This window comes from Rattus rattus, chromosome 10 (assembly GCF_011064425.1).
Source record: "Rattus rattus isolate New Zealand chromosome 10, Rrattus_CSIRO_v1, whole genome shotgun sequence".
Taxonomy (NCBI): Eukaryota; Metazoa; Chordata; class Mammalia; order Rodentia; family Muridae; genus Rattus; species Rattus rattus.
In genome coordinates, this window is record NC_046163.1 from 71219412 (window position 1) to 71238100 (window position 18689).

General features: G+C 45.1%; 1 protein-coding gene across 2 annotated transcripts in view; it reads right to left on the reverse strand.

The window, feature by feature from the left end:
- The window catches only part of Hsd11b1 (hydroxysteroid 11-beta dehydrogenase 1), a 45253-nt gene that overhangs the window by 13256 nt on the left and 13308 nt on the right, over nucleotides 1-18689 (reverse strand). The window contains exons 2-5 of one of the 2 annotated variants that reach the window (XM_032915437.1): nucleotides 7750-7860; nucleotides 6916-7046; nucleotides 6010-6121; nucleotides 5719-5904 (exon numbers count right to left, since the gene is read on the reverse strand). In XM_032915437.1, the coding sequence (XP_032771328.1) occupies nucleotides 5719-5904; nucleotides 6010-6121; nucleotides 6916-7046; nucleotides 7750-7825 (505 nt within the window). In that variant the 5' untranslated portion in view covers nucleotides 7826-7860. Of the gene's footprint in view, nucleotides 1-5718; nucleotides 5905-6009; nucleotides 6122-6915; nucleotides 7047-7749; nucleotides 8182-18689 lie in introns of those variants that run through there. The other variant, XM_032915436.1, reaches the window with a different exon arrangement.

Consider the following 18689-nt stretch of genomic DNA (forward strand, 5'->3'; position numbering starts at 1 on the left):
ACGTTTGGTTGAGAGACTCGGGAGCCAGATTCTAAACCTAAATATGCATCTGTGTTAAGTCTAAATCAGGCACATGCATCTTCCCTCTTAAAGTCTTAGTTTTCTATCTGTGTGCTTGCTGATAGCATCATCACACTCCTCACCCATGAGGAAGAAGTTGACATTTTCACCTAGACGTGGCCAGCAGTGAGGCAGCTCCGAGGGTTTCAGCTCCACTACCCTTGAGTTTATTTTCACCTTGAACCGCATTATGTTTCAGAGCAGAGCCCACACCCTGCCTCCACCTCCCAAGGTCTGGGATTACGGGAATGGGTGTCACCATGTCAGGTCACCCAGCCTTGCAAAGAGAAAACTTGAAGCAGTCGTCATGGATAATATTATGCTGTCCTCAACCTGAAGAAATTGTTACTATTTTCATCAGAGAGGCTTTCTGAGTTCATATCTCTATGTCTCCTTTTAGGAGCAGATTAAACATGGAACGATTCATCGGATACTACTTCAATCCTTCGGGACTCACCCAAGTCATTGTCTTAAAGCCATAGCACCTCCTGGAGGCTTAGGTTCCTGGCGAGGCTCATGCTCACCCCCTTGGCATTCTTCAGCCCCCGTAGATGTCATAGCTACACATGTACCTCACTTTTTATGTTTCTAGCCTTCACAACACTCCAATTCCAGAACACCCCATAAATGAATTACTTCTGGGTTAATTGGATTGAAGGGTAAATGGGAACATTTTCTTAGTGCGATCAGAACAGGTTGGATGAGGGGTAAAGATGGGTTCCTACCCTGGGCCCTTTCACATCTATCTTCGGACTTCCATCTGAAAGCCGTAATACCAGAGCTGAAGGAGATTAACATCTGTACATCCCTGTCTTTATGCCAAACGTTACGGAGATTCTGAATCCTGCTAGTTGATCTGTGCAGTTGAGAAACCTGTTTTGTTCCCCTCCCTCTTTATAATGTTAAATGCTTAAGTTCGGTTCAGACCACACAGGCAGCCCTCAGGTGACATGAAGGTTACAGTCCAACAAGTGATTTCATTCTCACTAATGTCCTACCAGTTTAGGGAATATTTAACCTTGACAGTGTGCCTGAAGTATTGTACAACCGCATAAAATCACTGCTGAAATCTTTGTAGATGGTTGAGTAAGCCAGAGAACAAATGCATTCGGATAGGATGGAAAATTAGATTTGTCTCTTCATCTACCCATCCATCCATCCATCCATCCATCCATCCATCCATCCATCCATCTAGAGGATTTTTTAAAAGTTGGTCTTTTAAAAATTAACAGTTAGGGATCTTTGAAAGAGAGAGAGGTCTGAGTGTTTAGAGGCCATTGACAAGGTTCTGTGTTCTTTCAGTATATTTTCCTTTTGATCTAGGAAACCCAGTCCTTTATTACCATGAATAGTTTCCTTGATAAGGAAGAACTTCTGTCTACCAGGTATGTATCCTTTGTTCTATGGTTAGGATTATTGGGATTTTAGGGAGGTGGGGAGACACACAGACAGACACACAGACACACTCACACAGCTTCCGAGGGTGACCTCTCACAATGCAGTTAAGACAGAGGATTTGTTTAAATTTCTCTGGGGCTGGTTGAAAAGACTTCCTGTGACATGGGGGTAGATGGAGTTAGGGAGGAGGAGGGAGGGTAGGCTCGTCACTGACTCCTTGGAGGGGACCGCACATTGAGGAGGGTTGGGAAAGCTGCATAGGCACTCAGCTCCTATACCATGCATGTGACCAGCACAACGGGTCGTGGTTATGGAGCCCGTAGAACTGGAGGACTCAAAAGTAGAATCAGCTCTACTGCCCGTGATGGTATATGCTCGGCCAAGGGAGTGTCACTATTGGAAGGAGTATTGGCCCTGTTGGAGCAGGTGTGTCACTGTGGGCGTGGGCTTTAATACCCTCATCCTAGCTGCCTAGAAGCCAGTATTCTGCCAGAAGCCTTCAGATGAAGAAGTAGAACTCTCAGCTCCTCCTGCACCATGCCTGCCTGAATGCTGCCATGCTCCTGCCTTGATGATGATGGACTGAACCTCTGGACCTTTAAGCCAGCCCCAATGAAATGTTGTCCTCATAAGAGCTGCCTTGGTCATGGTGTCTGTTCGCAGCAATAAAACCCTAACTAAGAAACCATTTAAAATGAAACATAGAAGACCCATTTTAACTAAGGGCTGATGGGCTTTTTCTCAGATATTTTCTTCAAATCCAGTGATTTTGTTTATTAAAAGTAAAATTCAAGCACTAGCATCTTGTTTCAGAAATACCAACTGGGCCTTTCCCCCCCTCTTTCTTCTTTTCTTTTTTCTTTTTCTTTTAATTTTCTTCCTTCCTTCCTTCCTCTCTCTCTCTCTGTCTGTCTGTCTGTCTGTCTTTCTTTCTTTTCTTTCTTCCTTTCTTTCTTTCTTTCTCTCTCTTTCTTTCTTTCTTTCTTTCTTTCTTTCTTTCTTTCTTTCTTTCTTTCTTTCTTTCTTTCTTTCTTGTTTTTTGAGACAAAGTCTCCATTTATAACCCAGAATGGCCTGGAGCTCATGGCAATCCTCCTGCCTTGGTGTCCTGAGTGCTAGGATTTACAGACATGCTTGGATCATTTTCTGCTCTTACATGTTGTTTGGCATGGATGGCGTAGAAAAGAGTAATTCAGCAACATTTGTGCTCTTTTATTGAAGGAGGACCCCTGATAATTAGTTTTGAATATAGACTAGATCCCATCTGTTGCCCACTATGGCTGAAGGCTACAGGTTTCAGGGTTTGTCCTTCATTTTCTATAGCTAGAATTCAGTTATCACATCAAGCCTTCTTGGATAGACAGACAAATATAGCACTGTAGGACTGGTGGTCCTAACACAGTTGGTTTTCAGACAGCTTCATAGGGTATGGCTCTCCTATCAGCCTTGGCTGCCTACCCTAGGTTGGTCATAGGAGAAAATGAATTTAGATTTGCTTAAGGCATGATAATTTAGTTTTAATTATAGAAGCTAACTATGTGAAAGACAAGAACTTGTTCCATAGGGCCAGGAAAGGCGCTGGGTTGTGGCACAAGCATTGGTATCATCCCTGAGAGAGCTAAGGAGGTGGCCAAGCTTGAGGAAGACAGAGTATAAACCCTCTGTGAAGTGTGAAACCCAGAAATGCAAACAAACAAAGAATTGCTCCATGTTGTAACCCAGCAAAGAAGTCCAATGCATTGTAAGTGATCACAACTGTAACTCAGTATGTTTTTTCTGACCTTAGGGACAGTTTGCTATTTAGTGTCCCATGTTTGTGAGATTCATATTTTTAAAAGTAAAGACTAATGGATGTACTTCCTGATTGCTGAAAAGAAGACACCAGGTTTGGGGAGATGACTCAGTCATAAAAGTATGTGCCATTCAAGCATGTACCTGATTTCAGGCCTACTACATTAAAACAAAAAGCCAGGAATACATTGGACAGGATAGGAAGAGACAGGAGGATATCTGAGGCATGTTGGCCAGCCAGTGTAGCCAAGTTAGTGGGCTCCAGGATCTGGCAAGAGACCCTGCCTCCAAAATCAACTAAGGCAGAAAACGATTGGAGAAGGCACATGGTGTTAGCCTCTGGTAAACCATATTCACGACCACATACATAAATGCTACACACATGCACAAATAGAAAAATATATAAAAAAGTTGTGCCTCAAAGCAAAAGGGCTGAACTCTAGGCTACACACATGACAGATACAGGGAGAGCCACACAACTCAATTTCTGCCTCCCAGACCCTATACAATTTAGTGTCATTCCATGGGTCCCCAAAATGTATAGGAACATAGGCTATCAGAATCCCATCAGATCCTTAGGGTCTATGGTAAGCCTTGCTCCCTCTAAGCACATTTAGATCATGCACATCATAAAAGTTAAATTCTCTAGGCAAAGGTGAAGGAGCTTTTGCTTGGACTGCATGTCTTGGTTCATCAGAAATCATTAAAGCCACCCACACCATGACCGGTGTACAGGTTTTGGCCAATGCAGGGGATTCACTGGGGATGTGCCCAGCACCCTCCCACTCAGTATGCATCTGGAAGCTCTCTTTGGCTTTCAGCTCAGCACGTCTGAGGCTGAGGAGGGGCCAGAGCCTGTGCTGCCTGGAAGCACAGGGGTGAATATCAATCACTCTGCTGGCTGGTGGCACAGACACACTGTCCCTTTATCCAGTCACCACACAGGCCTTTCCTGCACCAGAAGGGAGAACACTTTAGCACATCTATGGCCGTATTCATTTCAAGGAAAACTGACATTTGTGAAGTATTTAACGGTTCACAGGTCATTTATGATTGTTATTTTTATACCCTAAGAACTAAGTTTGTGAGGCTGGTTTATATTCCTGTGCTCTGACTTTCCAACCACATCTTTGCTAATCAGCTAACGTGTAGGACTTCTGTTCTGAATCCAGGAAGAATTCTCAACTCTGGAGAGCCTTGGTGGTGTCTTTGGGTGGTGCCAGCATGTAGAACATGGGGAAGGGGAGGGGAGGGGACATGCTACCTCCCTCTGTGCTACAGAACTCTATCCCTGAGAGAGTTTCTTTGCTCATATTTCTACCTAGTTGGTTGCTTCAATTTTACTTTTTTGTTTTGTTTTGTTTGTTTTTGAGACTGGTTCTTACTATATAGATCAGACTGACCTGAAACTTGTTATGTAAACCAGCATGCTCTTGTGCTCACAGAGACGCGCCCGCCTCTGCCTTCCAAGTGGTGGAATTCAAAGGTCATGTATCACTAAGCTCAGTCTAAATTTCACTTTTAATGCTACAAATTGATATTTAGAAGAATAGTATATATTGCTGTCCCTGTCCCCTCTCCCACACAGTACTGGGGATTAACACCAGGGTGGATGTTGGCTAGGCAATGGGTCTAGTGCTGTGCCATACCCTTGAGCAGTGGTTCTCAGCCTGTGGGTCTCGACCCCTTTGGGGGGCCGGATGATCTTTTCACAGGGGTAGAATATCGGGTATCCTGCATAGCAGATATTCACATTATGATTCGTATCAGTAGCTAATACATAGTTATGAAGTAGCAATGAAATACTGTTATGGTTGGGGTCACCACAACATGAGGAACTGTATTAAAGAGTCACAGAGTAGGGAAGGTTGAGAACCACTGCCCTAGAGCAATTTCCCTCTCCATTGTTATTATTTAGTTCCTTTTCCCCCAGCCAACCATCCTACTGTATGTCCTTAAGGCATTCGATTCTTATTTCTGCTTTCGAATCCACTGACCCTGTGGCTCTTGGTTGTGATAGAAGCAAAGTCTTTTCTGTCCATTGTGACCTTGTCGCTCTTGTGCAAAGGCTGGAACTGGCTACGCCTTAGCAGCTTTTCCTATCCCTCTCCTTTCCCAGGCATGGCTCACACACCAGGTTTCCCACGGGCATCCTGGGCTGTTGCTTTTTATCTGTTCCCTTCAGGGATTTTGTAGTCCTGCTTGTAGCCTGACTTTTTGGGGGCCATTAGTTCCTCACAGTGCCTCTTTTCTTCAAGATGCATGTTCTTCCCTCACCGGGTGTACACCCCAAGTCGCTCACGAGTGAACCTGCCTGTGTATTACCGGCTTCTGTATCTTATCACCATGAGTGTTTTAGGTCCATGCAGTGTGACTTCCCTGTATGGAAACCTAACACAAACTTGTGCCCAGCCCAGAGCCCGGCATTATTCTGTTCTCGACTTCTACCCTGACCCCTGCCCCACTCACCAGCCATGGAGGAGATGATGGCAATGCTACCATTGCTCTGTTTCAGCATGGGCAAGGCTGCTGTGCTCAGGACCACATAGCTGAGGAAGTTGACCTCCATGCTTCTTCGCAAAGTGTGGATATCGTTGTGGAAGAGAGACATAGAGGTCTGTGTGATGTGATTGAGAATGAGCATGTCCAGTCCACCTGCGGAGAGAGGGATGGTCTGAGGGAGACTGCTTGGACTCAATCCTGCCCCCTTTCCCTCTTGAAAGCTCTAATCCCAGAGAAGGAAGAGAGGGGGAGCCTTACCCAAGAGCTTTCCTGCCTCAACAACAAATCGCTCTGCAAAAGCCATGTCCTCCATAGTGCCGGCAATGTAGTGAGCAGAGGCTGCTCCAAGTTCAAGGCAGCGAGACACCACCTGCAGAGGCATAGCAGAGACGGTGGCCATCTTGGTCATAGGTTTTCATGTGCAGTGTACAGAGTAACTGGGGTTTAAATGAAAGTTTGTTCCAGAGCTGTTTAGATTGAAACCAGTTTCTCGCTCTCCCCCCACCCCGTGTGTGTGTGTGTGTGTGTGTGTGTGTGTGTGTGTGTGATATTCTTAGATGATGCCAGGTGGTGGTGGCACACACCTTTGATCCAAGTACTCAGAAGGCAGAGGCAGGCAGATCGTTGACCCTCAAGGCCAGGTTGGTCCTCAGAGTGAGTTCCAGGACAGCCAAAACTACACAGAGGAATTCCCCCACCTCATATATATCCTTAGATGATCATTGTGCTCTGAAATATATTAATTGGATGTCATCATTGGGTTAGAGTTTACATCCATTATTTATCTCTGCAGGGTTTATGAACAAATGTTTCCAAGTGCATTGTGGGTGTGGGTGCATGTTTCTGTGCAGGTAGATCTGAGTTTGTGAGTGCTGTTATGACCTAGGGCTCGAGTCTGTGGGGCATGACAACATAAACGCATGAGCAGGTAAAGGAATCCCAGTTTCTGGATACATGTATCTGTCCATGGGCAATGTGTATGAACAGGTACAATTGTGAACATACATAATCAAAGAACTCTGGCTAACAACACTGAGTGTGTGTGTGTGTGTGTGTGTGTGTGTGTGTGTGTGTGGTGTGTATGGGGGAAGCCTTTGTACATAAGTGTGAGACTATAAGCTGGACACAGGAAGGCAGGCTTATCTGTGGCTACAGAATGCTCACCTTCTGGAGCCCTTCCTCCGACCTTGCAGTCAATACCACGTGGGCTCCCATTTTTGACAGATGATATGCCATTTCTCTTCCGATTCCTTTGCTGGCCCCGGTGACAATCACTTTCTTCCCCTGGAGCATTTCTGGGGAAGCACAGAAGCAATGAGTGTCCCCAAAGCCTTGTCTCACTCTCCATACTCAAAGGCTGTGAGCCCAGATCATTTTGCCTCGTGCCGTAAAACACTGAAGCAACACTTGCGGTTATTCATAAACAGGCTCTCAAACACAGGTTTGGCCTGGATGTCCAGAGCCGAGCCTTCCTGCCTTCATTCCTAAAAAAATCTCCATGTGCAGAGATCACAGAGACAAGGCCAGAGAGGTCAGAGTTTGGCGAATCTACCCAAGTTCAACCCTTTTGGCATAATCTAATTTTGCTAACACTAAAGGGAATTTTAAAAAGCATCACAAAAATGTGTCCACAGAGCCTCTACTTAGTCATCAACTTCATAGCCCTTTCTGTTTTTTATTTTGGCTTCTCGGCTATCAGTGTCTCCATAGATCACAGCTATCTGGCTGAGCGATGTGTCTGGGTACTACCTTCACTTCTGTAGGTCTGACATTGCTTTCCATGCTGCAGGCCAAGCAAAGCATAGCCTCCTTGGCTGTATGGTTCACCCCTCCCAGTCCCCTCCTGCCCGCAGCCTGTGGCTGGAGGATCCAGGGTTTACAGACTCACATTCAGGGTTCCTCTTTCTCAGTGGTGTAGGGATCAAGAACACAGCTAGATCTTTAGGAACCCTTGTGTTTTAAGCCTGTTCCTCTAGTGAGGAACACAGTGGTACTCACCTGGTCTGAACTCTTCATTTGTAGAATAGTAGTAACCCAGGCAGAGCACCAGGATGGGGAGGAGGTATTTTTTCATAACTGCCGTCCAACAGGGACCTGGCTCAGGGAGCTCTGTAGGACACACAAAGAAAACCTGCAGCTCTTTCTACAACCTCCCAGGCAGGCAGCAGCCTCTGAATTGTGACATCAGGGACGGGGGAGGCTGGAGTAGTCTCAGGCAACACTAGCCAACTTCCCTGTCAGAGCAATGATTGGCTTTGGGTGGGATCCCATTCGTCCCTGGCAGCCTGCGTGGTGGATTTCATAATGGACAATGTTTACTCCATTTCATTGAGTAAGAGGCAACTTCCAGATGGCCAGGCTCATGACTGTGCAGGGCTGGGTTCCTGAGCATCTCCTACCGAGACATCCTTTGCACACAGCAGCAATGGCCTTGCAAGAATGGCTTGCCAGGGGAGGGAGGGCGGAGGGGTGGAAGGGCGGGATAGAGGGAGGGGAGGGGGGAGGGTGGGAGGAAAGGAAGGAAGGAGGGAGGGATGGAGAGAGGGAGGGAGGAAGGACACACACACACACAAAGAGAGAGAGAGAGAGAGAGAGAGAGAGAGAGAGAGAGAGAGAGAGAGAGAGAGTGCATGTGGGGCTTTTGGGAAATATGAAGGATACAAATAGAGCCAAACTCAAGCCAAATCTCAGCCTTGCCCCACCCCCAACCCCCAAGTCTGAAGCAATTAAAAATTAACAGCACAAAACAGCAAAATGAGCTCAAGGAAAAAAATGGGCATGTCTTAGGAGAAAGAAAATAATCCAGTAAGCTACAGAAGTCCCCACACTCCAGTTCAATGAAAAAGCATTGCAACATCAAAGAGAAGTTGCAAACCAGCCAGACCCAGATGGCGGGAAACCCAAGCTCAGTTCAAGACTCTCAGGCAAGTGCAATGGAACGTGGTGCCCTTATTACTACAGGGAATAAAGAAGGAATGATGGGCGCCAAAACAGGAAGGAAGGTAGCAGGTTGTTAAACTGGGTTATGTAAATGCTGTGGAGGAGCGAGGAGCAGAAGAGGATGCTGGGAAAAGAAGGTCAGACCAGAGGATCTAGACCACCTTTGGCTATAGCCAAACTGCTCTCTCGTAAGCTGCAGTGCTAACCTTCTTTTTACCTCTACTTTGAGTCTGGGTCTCAGTAAGTTGATCAGGCTGGCCTTGAACTTGCTCTGTTGCCTCAGACTTGTGATCCTCCTGCCTCAGCCTCTCAAAGAGTTGGGATTTCACACCTGTTGCCATAAAGTCCTAAGGGACCTATCCCACGTGCTTGAAGCAAAAGTAGCACAGAGCATCTGGGTCCCAGGTAAAATGATCCAACAGAAGGATCAAGAAGAGAGACACTCTAGCAATTAAAAATGTATTATTATGACAAGACAGAAAATCAACTTCATATATCTGTAGCAAGGTTTTTTTTTTAACCCCCTCCCCTCACAAGATTTTATTAGAGAATAATCCTCAAAGAATTTAAGATGCACCACAGTCAAGTTTTTCAACTTAAAACCAACCATCCAAAATCATGAAAATCACACGGGACAAAGCAAATCCTCAACTGTGAGTTACAATAGAGCAAGTAGAGAGTCTCAAGAATGAGTGACTGGCCTCTGAGGGGAGATGTCAATCAAGGATGGGAAAGGCCTGAACCATTCAGAGTTCGGAGAAACCAAATTGTGACCCTAAAGCAGTCTCTGGAAAGATCCGGTGGCTTTTCACTTCAGAGCAAGAGAAAATAATTTAAGGCCCAGAGGAGATGAAAGAATTTGTCAACAAAGGCCACAGCTGTGAGGGTTGCTTCCGGAAGACAATAATGGTTTGAGAACAGCAGAGAGCTGGAGCCGAGGGCGCGGAAGACAAAAATAGAAAGGGTAAAACGTAAGTGGGAGGTGCAGTCATGTTGTCAGTACTGCCTGCACGACAGGCAGGACTCCATGTTCTTTCACAGGGGGCAGAAAATAAGACTGTGTCCTTAGCCTTATGTGATTAACGGCTAAATCATTGACTTGCATGCAGAAAATAAGATAATATGTTTTTAAAAATGTGCTTAGTAGTGAAACTGTAGGGAATATCATGATTCAAAAGGAAGATAGGGGTGAAGAATGCAGAGAAACAAGAAAGAGAGAAAGGAATGATAAAAATGACACAGAGAGAAGAGAGAAAGGAATGAGAGAGGGTGGGGACAGGCTGTCGCTTCATGCAGAAAACACAAGCTTCAAATACAGATGGCCATGAGTATGGTGGGCTGATTGCAACAGGCTGGGGGCAGCAGAAGTCAGATTTTGCAATGGGAGTTGCTGATCAGTTCTTAAGTCAGTGACAGTACAACCCTGTCTCTCAGAAGACTCATTAAGACCCCCAAACCTCCATCAGTTCATCAGAGAACACAGTAGCTCTCTTGCTGTTAAGACAGAAACACACCCATTGCCCTGATTTCCATGAGTTAGAACAAAGAACCGTCAAATAAAATGCACTAGATAGACGGGTGTGTAACGGTTGGGATACACTGGCAGTTCTCAGACACTCCAGTCTCCCAAGCTTTCTTTTTCTTTACTTTTGGTGTTATCTAGTATTTTGAGACAAGGTCTTGCTATGCAACTCAGCTGGCCTTGAAGTTGTGAGTTTTTTCTGCCTCAGCTTTTCTGTGCATTGGGATTATAGCTGTATACCATTGCATCTGGTACCAAAGAATTGTGTGTGTGTATGTGTGTGTGTGTACATTCATGTGTGTGTGTGTGTGTGTTTGTGTGTACATTCGTGTGTGTGTTTGTATGTGTAACAGTGTAGGTCCAGGTGTGCAGGAGCTGTCCACTTTGCTTTATGGGACTAAGGTGCTGCTCTAAGCCCGGAGCTCACCTGTTTGGCTAGGCTGTCTGAGCAGAGAGCCCTGGGGATTTGCCTCCCCAGCTCTGAGATTACAAGTGCAGGCCACCATTCAAGACTTTTGTGTGGGTTCTGGGACTCAGCCTTGGGTTCCAATGCTTGTATGGCAAACACTTTACCAACTAAGGTCTCCTCAGTTCCCAGTGTGACAGAAGTTTCACAGGTGTTTTTCCTATTGACATCGATGCAGAGATTTATCAGTGTTGTTTAAAATTAAAAAAAAAAAAAGGCTAGCTTCCACGCACAGTCAGGGTAATGAAAAACGTTACACATCTTTTAGCCTTTGGAAAATTAAGAGTCTCAGCACTATAACAGGTCCACAGCTAACTCCGTGGTGAAAATGCCATACAACTCAGCCTGTGGACAGCACCCCTGCAAAACTGAAGACAAAGGCCTAATTCATCAAAACCCACACTTCTGAGAAAGTCTCTAAATGTACTAACCTTGCTTTTGGCTTCTATAGTTCTGCTTCTGGCTAACTGTTCTTGTTAACTTAAATATGTCAACCCAGGATATGGTTTTTGTGTTTGAAAGGTCACCTTGAGAAGGGCTCAGTGCTACACTGGGATCCCAAACACCTGGTGGTGTAGCCAGCTGGCTAATAAGGACTTTCTATTGGCTTAAATCCATGTTCCAGAAGTCTTCTCCAGTGAATACCCTACATTTCTGGAGGTCCCATCGAGCTCCCCAGAGACCAGACCTTGGGATACTTGGGGTCTCAGTCCTCCAGATCAAGGAAGAGTGTGATGGTCGAGTGCACAATCTGAGATGTTCCAGGTCCCCAGCACCCCCTTTGATCAAACACTGTCACTGTCTAATGCTTCAGAGGAGTCTGATATCTCCACTCCAAAGAAAACAAACAGGAAGTTGCCTGTTGTGTCACTCCAAAGGTGAGAGTGGTTAAGATGTTTTCTGTTTGGACACATAGGAACATTTGGACTTGGTCACTGATCAAGTGTTCAGTATCTCTGTGAGACACCACTGGAATCCTTCTGTTCAGGTGCGTGAATGCATGGTGGCCAGTCCTAGATCTCTCTGTCTCTCTCTCTCTCTGTCTGTCTGTCTCTCTCTCTCTGTCTGTCTCTCTATCTCTGTCTGTCTCTGGTTTTCTGTCTCTCTGTCTCTATCCCTCTCTGCCTGTCTGTCTCTGTCTGTCTCTGTCTCTGTCTCTGTCTCTGTCTCTGTCTCTCTCTCTCTCTCTCTCTCTGTCTGTCTTTCTATGTGTTTCTGTCAACTTCTCTGGTGTGAGACCCACTCTAGCTTAAGTCTTGTGTCTTCTTATTTGGGATTCAAATCCTCTTGGCTCTGCCAGACTGCCCAGAGATCCCCCCTGTAAGACAAACAAACAAACAAGCAAACGGCACTTAATTTTGTTTTTTGCTGTTGTTGTTACTTTCCTGCTGCTCCTGTTCCTCCGGGGCTGAGTGGTCCCTGGGTGGAGTGAGGGAATGCCTGGTCTTCTCCTCCAGGGTGCCCTGCCATCTAAGCAGAATCCACACAGGAGGAGGGAAATAGTTCTCTGAGGTGAGGATTCCCTCTCTATTCCCACCTGTTCTAAGCAGTCCCAGAGAAGGGGAAAAGAGGAAGTTCTGCTCTTTCCTCTTTTAAACCAATGATCCATGTAATTGGAAAAATACAAAACATTTATATGCATACAATTATCATGCGTTTACTACCACGGATGTCCCTGGTATAGAGAAAGAGGGTCTCTCACCATTAGGGAAAGGACATTAAAAGCAAAGAGAAAATCTCGGCCCTCCAGAGGCTATTCATTTAGCTTCACCTACAAATTGCTATCCACCGCTGCTGAGAACATTACAAAAGATGACTTTCCTGAAGCAAGAGCCATGACCCGACTGCCCAACAAATGATCAAAGACCAGCAGGACACACTCATATTCTGAGGACATACTCTGACCTCGCGTTGCCTGAGAGTCCACAGTACAATGACAGAGAGAAAGTAGAAGATAAATGAATAATTAAAGAAAAAGAGGACAACTCAAACACGCAAGTGGACAGAGAACACCAGACGGAAAGATCATTCTTCTGGAAACAGCTGGCAGACTGCTGGCCACTATCCTTCATCAGGATATTCACAAGACTTTATGAGTTGTTCAGACCAAGGTTTGCTATACCTTCACTGGACAGCCTAGAACAAGATGTCTTAGCCAGATGCCAGGTTTGTGCTCAAGTAAATCTAAAATGGATAGCCTTACTCAGGAAGGGGTCCTAATGAGAGACCAATACCCTAGAGAGCTCTGGGAAAACAGGCTGAGGAGATCTAGCCTGCCACAGGAGGATACAGGTGCTTGCTAGTTTATTTAGATGCCGTTTCCAGGTGAGTAGAAACAGTCCCCACATGGACTGAAACTCCTTAAACAGTAGCTTAAAAAGCTCCTCCAGGAACCAGTTCCCTCCTGATTTGGCCTCCCTCTAACAATGGGGTTCAACAATGGCCTGGCTTTCATAGCCCAAACCTTTTCTTTAATAGCTAAAGCTTTAGATATAGTTTGAAAGCTTCATTGTGTATATAGACCTCAGAGGTCTGGGCAGGTAGAAAGAACATAAAAGGAAACACTAACAAAGCTCTCATTAGAGTCCAGTGAAGGGTAAATAGATTTCCTTCCTTTGCTTTGCCTAGTACCCACTGCACCCCATGTGGGGAGGAATTTCCCCCCATGAGATGATGTTTGGAAGACCTCTCCACTGCTTCCCAGGCAGAGAGAACAGCAGTCAGAAGAACTCTCTAACCATTCCTTTCTCAAGTCAATATAGGCCCTCCACTTCTCCATAAATGCTACCCAAGAAACCCAACTAATCTCCAGTTTCCCCTTTCAAATCAAGAGCTATTTGTTTGCGTTAAGCAGGTTGCCAAGGGGGGTACTGGAGCAAATGTGAAAATAACCATGCACGGTGATTATCTCCACTCTTGTGGCTGTGAAGGTAGCTGGCAGTACACCATGGATTCACCACATCCAGACCAAGAGAGCAGAAGCCAAGGAGGACAGTTCCAAATGATCTGTTCCTGGACTATGAACCCATTAAAGTTAAGGTTTCATTGATCCCCAAGTCCTCCTACTCCTTGCCCACTCTGTTTTTTCCTGAGTTTTAGGTTTTGGTTCAAACCCCATTACCCTCATGTCTGGACCTGGGAACTGAAGAAGACAGATACAGGGAAGGTATTAGCCAGTGTAACTACAGATCAGAAACTCATATTCAAATGTCTGGTTATATTGGAGAAAGGAGACATATGGGGGAAGAAAGCCCCCTCCCAAGAAATGCACAATAGAAAAAATGTATTCCAATGGCCATAAAGATTCTGGCCTTTGTGAAACATGGAAAACCTGAGGAATCAGATTCTTCCTACAGGAAGGGACCTTGGGGATAGAGTTAATCACTTCCAGCCAGAAATTGGCCGGGATTGCTGGTTAGCTTAGACACCCGGCCCTTGTACTACATAGGATAGGAGTTAACCATACCATTAGCCCATCTGCTGACATCATGAGCCCATCATCTCATAGGGGGGCATGTGAATGGGCATATCCCAAATAATGTTAGAGGATTTTCGAGGGGCTTACACTTGTCTAATATCCCTGTTCTACTCTTGCCCCCTCCTTTTTTTTTTTTCTTTTCTTTTTTTCGGAGCTGGGGACCGAACCCAGGGCCTTGCACTTGCTAGGCAAGCACTCTACCACTGAGCTAAATCCCCAACCCCTTGCCCCCTCCTTTTATGTAGTCTAGGAGCCAAGCCCAGGGAATGGCACTGCCTGCACCAACCCAATCAAGGCAATCCCTCGGGGCATGCCTAGAATCTAGCCTAATCTAAGTAATCCAATTCGGTGTGACTGGAGCCTTGTCACCTAAGTGATTTCAGATCCTGTCCAGTTGACAATCAACACTAAACCATCACATACCGTCACTTCTGAAGTTGACAAATAAAACATAGGACACCCAATTAATTCTGGGTTTCAGATGATCAGTGGCTGACATTTAAGTAAGCCTCTTTCCATAGTTGAGATGGAGCAGGCTCAGTGGCTAAAGGCAACTACTGCGAAGTCTGACAATCTAATTTTGAACCCTGGAGACCACGTGGTAGAAGGAGAGAAGTGAATCCTTCAGATGGAGGTACTCTGACCTTCACAGGCATGCTATGATATGAATATATGCATATATACATATTCATTAATATAACAATAAATAAAATACAACATTTTTAAAGGTTCAGATGATAGACAATGGGTATATAGATAATGGATGTTGGATGACATGTACATGGATGGATAGATGATAGACAGTAGATAGATAGTTGATGAATAAACATAATTGATACATGATATTTAGACATATAGATACATAGGTGATAGAATCATTGTTCTCTGCTTCCTGACTACATAGCTGCCTCAAGCTCCTGCTACCCAAACTTACCTCCCATGATGGACTACCCTGGAGCTGTGAACTGAATAACCCCTTCCTCCCTTGAGTTGCTTCTGTCCAAAGAGTATTTTATCACAGCAGAAGGGAAAACCACTAAGAGAGTTTTGGAAACACTGAGAAATTCTGCCTTAGATACACACAAAAAACATTATGGGCCATGATTCCTAAGAGCATCTCAGCTACCTTCTCCACAAAGGAGCCCAACAGCATGGTCACTGTCTTAGTGAGAGCTTCCATTGCTGTGAAGAGACATCATGAACTCTTACAAAGGAAAAAATTAATTGGGGTTGGCTTACAGTTTCAGAGGTTCAGTCCATTATTATCATGGTGGGAAATATGGCAGCATGCTAGGAGACGTGATGCTGGAGACATGCTTGAGAGTTCTACATCTTGATCAACAGGCAGCAGAAGGAGACTTTGTGTCATAGTAGGCGTAGCTTGAACATAGACCTCAAAGCTTGCCTACACAGTGATGCATTTCTTCCAGCAAGGTAATACCTCCTAGTAGTGCCAAGCATTCAAACACATGAGTGTTTGGAGGCCATACCTATTCAAACCACCACAGTCTCAGACAAGACCTCCATAGGAAATCAAGAATGGGCATACTGCCCAGGGAGGCAGAGGGGAGGATTCATCTGCTGACATTTATTAAGGCATTTGCCATGGGTAGTGTTTTTGTTTGGAGAAATGTGAACTTTGGGACTTTGGGTCAAGAAAGCAGTGGAATGCTTTAGTCATGGCTAAGGGGCCATACTAGTAGAAGCATGGAAGGCAGTGGTGCTGAATGTGATTATAACTGTGGGTGTCCAGCCCAAGAGGCTGAAGAAGAGAAGAATATTAGTTTGTGGCCTAGAGATTGTTCTTGGGATATTTTGGTAAAGAATGTAGCTGCTTTTTGCCCTTGTCTAAAAAAACCTGCCTGGGGGTCAACTGAAGAGTTATGGATTAACAATTTTGGCAAAGGGCATTTCCAAACAACGTAGCATTGACTGTGTTGTGTGACTGTTAGAGACTAGTCATATGCAGATCTATAATGAAAATGTATTTAAACAAGGGGACCATGTTCCACACCCACCAAGGAGCAGAACTTGGCAGCATTAGCTACATGGTCCTGGCTTTAGGTCAAGGATACAAAAGGGGAGGGGTATGGAATCTCCCTTCATGACTAAGGAAAGCTGTTGAGGTTAGGCATATGACAGGGGTTTTCCTGTATAGAGGTCTAGAGAGCCCATTGTGTCAGGCTGTGAAAATGGAGCCTGAGTTGTCTTGGAGACTACAAGATGTTGCAGATCCCAGAGTCATGGGATACCTGCTGAGGAAAGCTGCTAACAGGGAGTGGAACCAGCCCATGAGAAAGAAGTGTGTTGCAGTCAACAAAGCTGAAAGGAATTGGAGATCTGAAGAGCACTTTGATGTCAGACATGGAGATTCAGAGTTTGGAGTTTGTACAGCTGATTTTTGGCCTTGCTTTGGTCCAGTGTTTCCTCACTGTGTTCTCCTTCTTCCTTTTGGAAAAGAAATGTATATCCTATGTCACTGTATGTTGGAAGTATATGATCTGCTTTCCACTTTTGATTTTACAGGGGATTATACTTAAGAGAATGCCATGAATCTCCAAGACTTTCAACTGTGGACTTTTAAACACTGTTGAGACTGTAAGACTGGAGAATTTTGAGGTTGGACTAAATGCATTTTGCATTATGATATGGTTACAAGCCTAAGGGAACCAGGGAGTGGAATGTGATGGTTTGAATGAAAATGGCCACATAGGCTCATAGGGAGTAGTACTATTAGGAGGTGTGGTTAGAGTAGGTATGGCTTTGTTGGAGGAAGTGTATCAGTGGGAGCTAGGCTTTGAGGCTCAGGACACATCTAGTGGACCACTCTTCCTGCTGCCTGATGATCCAGAGGTACAACTCTCAGCTACCTCTCTAGCACCACGTGTACCTGCATGCCACCATGCTTCCTGCCATGATGATAATAGGCTAAACCACTGAACTATAAGCTAGTCCCAATTGAACACTTCCCTTTATAAGAGTTGCCATGGTCATGGTATCTCTTCATCACTGTAGAAACCCTGAGTCACCATGGGTCAAGGGCTGTGAATAAATAGGCCATGCCTTACAAGGATGTCAAGCTGCAGAAGTTAATGATAAATGTACATGGTGGGAAGTCTACAGTGTTAAGAAGGAAGCAGATGATCCATGTGTAGGGTGGGCATGCAGGAGAATCTTGGAAAGAAATCATTCTCGATCCACATCGAACTGTGTGTAGGCAAAGGAGGAAGGGTAAATAAGAACACGGAGCTTGCTTCCAGGAACGTGCAGGGTAGAGGGGAGGCTTGTTTTGGGAACGCTTGATGTAAAGCTGTGGGAGAAAACAGAGGGAGGTGTGAAAGGGAATCGTGTGTTCGGGGAACTGCAAACAGCACCATATGTTGGACCATTAAATTCCGCACAGTGGTTCCAAGATGAGAAGCCAGACTGGAAAAGAAAGCAATGGCCACACCTTTGAGGATCCTATGTAGCCGCCCCTAGAATGCATAGTTCTGGTTGTTTCTGTCCAGTTAGGTGGATTTGAACTCAGTGCCCCTCTATCCCCACCCCAGGTTGCTTCTTGTTCCCTTTCCTTTTGTAACTCCTCATTGCTTGAGTAGAAAACCTTGGAAATTCTGAGCTCTTCAGGCTCATCCATCCATTACTTGCCCTCTGGAATTTTACTTTGTCTGCCATGACATTCTTGTGTGGCTAAAGTCACTGGGGCATGCATTCCCCGGAAGCTATGTCCAACCTAGTTACTAGGATCCTCAGGTTCCACCAGATTCTTCTGTCACAACTTCCTCTGTTGTCTGACTCTTGGTAACCCTTGCTGTCTCTGTCTCCTCCTTTCTCCCCTCTCCTTCCTTTGGCCTGGATCAATTTTTCTGCTGGTCCATCCTCCTGTCTCTCTAACTGTCTCTTAGCTTGCTCTATAGACTTCCCTTTCTGATTCCTTAAAAGCCAGACTTCTCCTTGAGTCTAGTCCTTCTCTTTTCTTTTCTCTTTAGTTCCCCTCATTGTTAATGGCTTCACCGACTGTCATTTTCCTCATGTGCACTTTCTCAGCTATAAGGAGCATGGCCCCCCTATTCACACTTTTCTTTTAGACTGCTTCATGAACACCTCAAATCCAACATGCTGAATGCTGAAACTGACTTTTTAAAAATTTCATGGTATTTATGTGTTTGTTTATTTAGTGTGTGTGTGTGTGTGTGTGTGTGTGTGTGTGTGTGTGTGTGTGCCTGTGTGAAGGTCAGAGGACAACTTATGGGAGTCGGTTTTCTACCATGGGTCTTGGTGATTGAGCTCAGGTCATCAAGCTTAACTTACTGAGTCATCGAGATGGGCCAAACTATTTTTAACAGTTCTACTGCTGAAGTACAGTATTTGCCATAATACTCTACTGCATAATTACCGAATTTTGTGTGTATGAGTGTATGATTAGTTAAGTTTTAATACTGTACAGAGTTAGGAAACTATCATTGCTAGTCAAGTTTAGAGCATCTTTACTACCCAACAGACCCTTTCCTGCCACCTGCCATCAATTGATA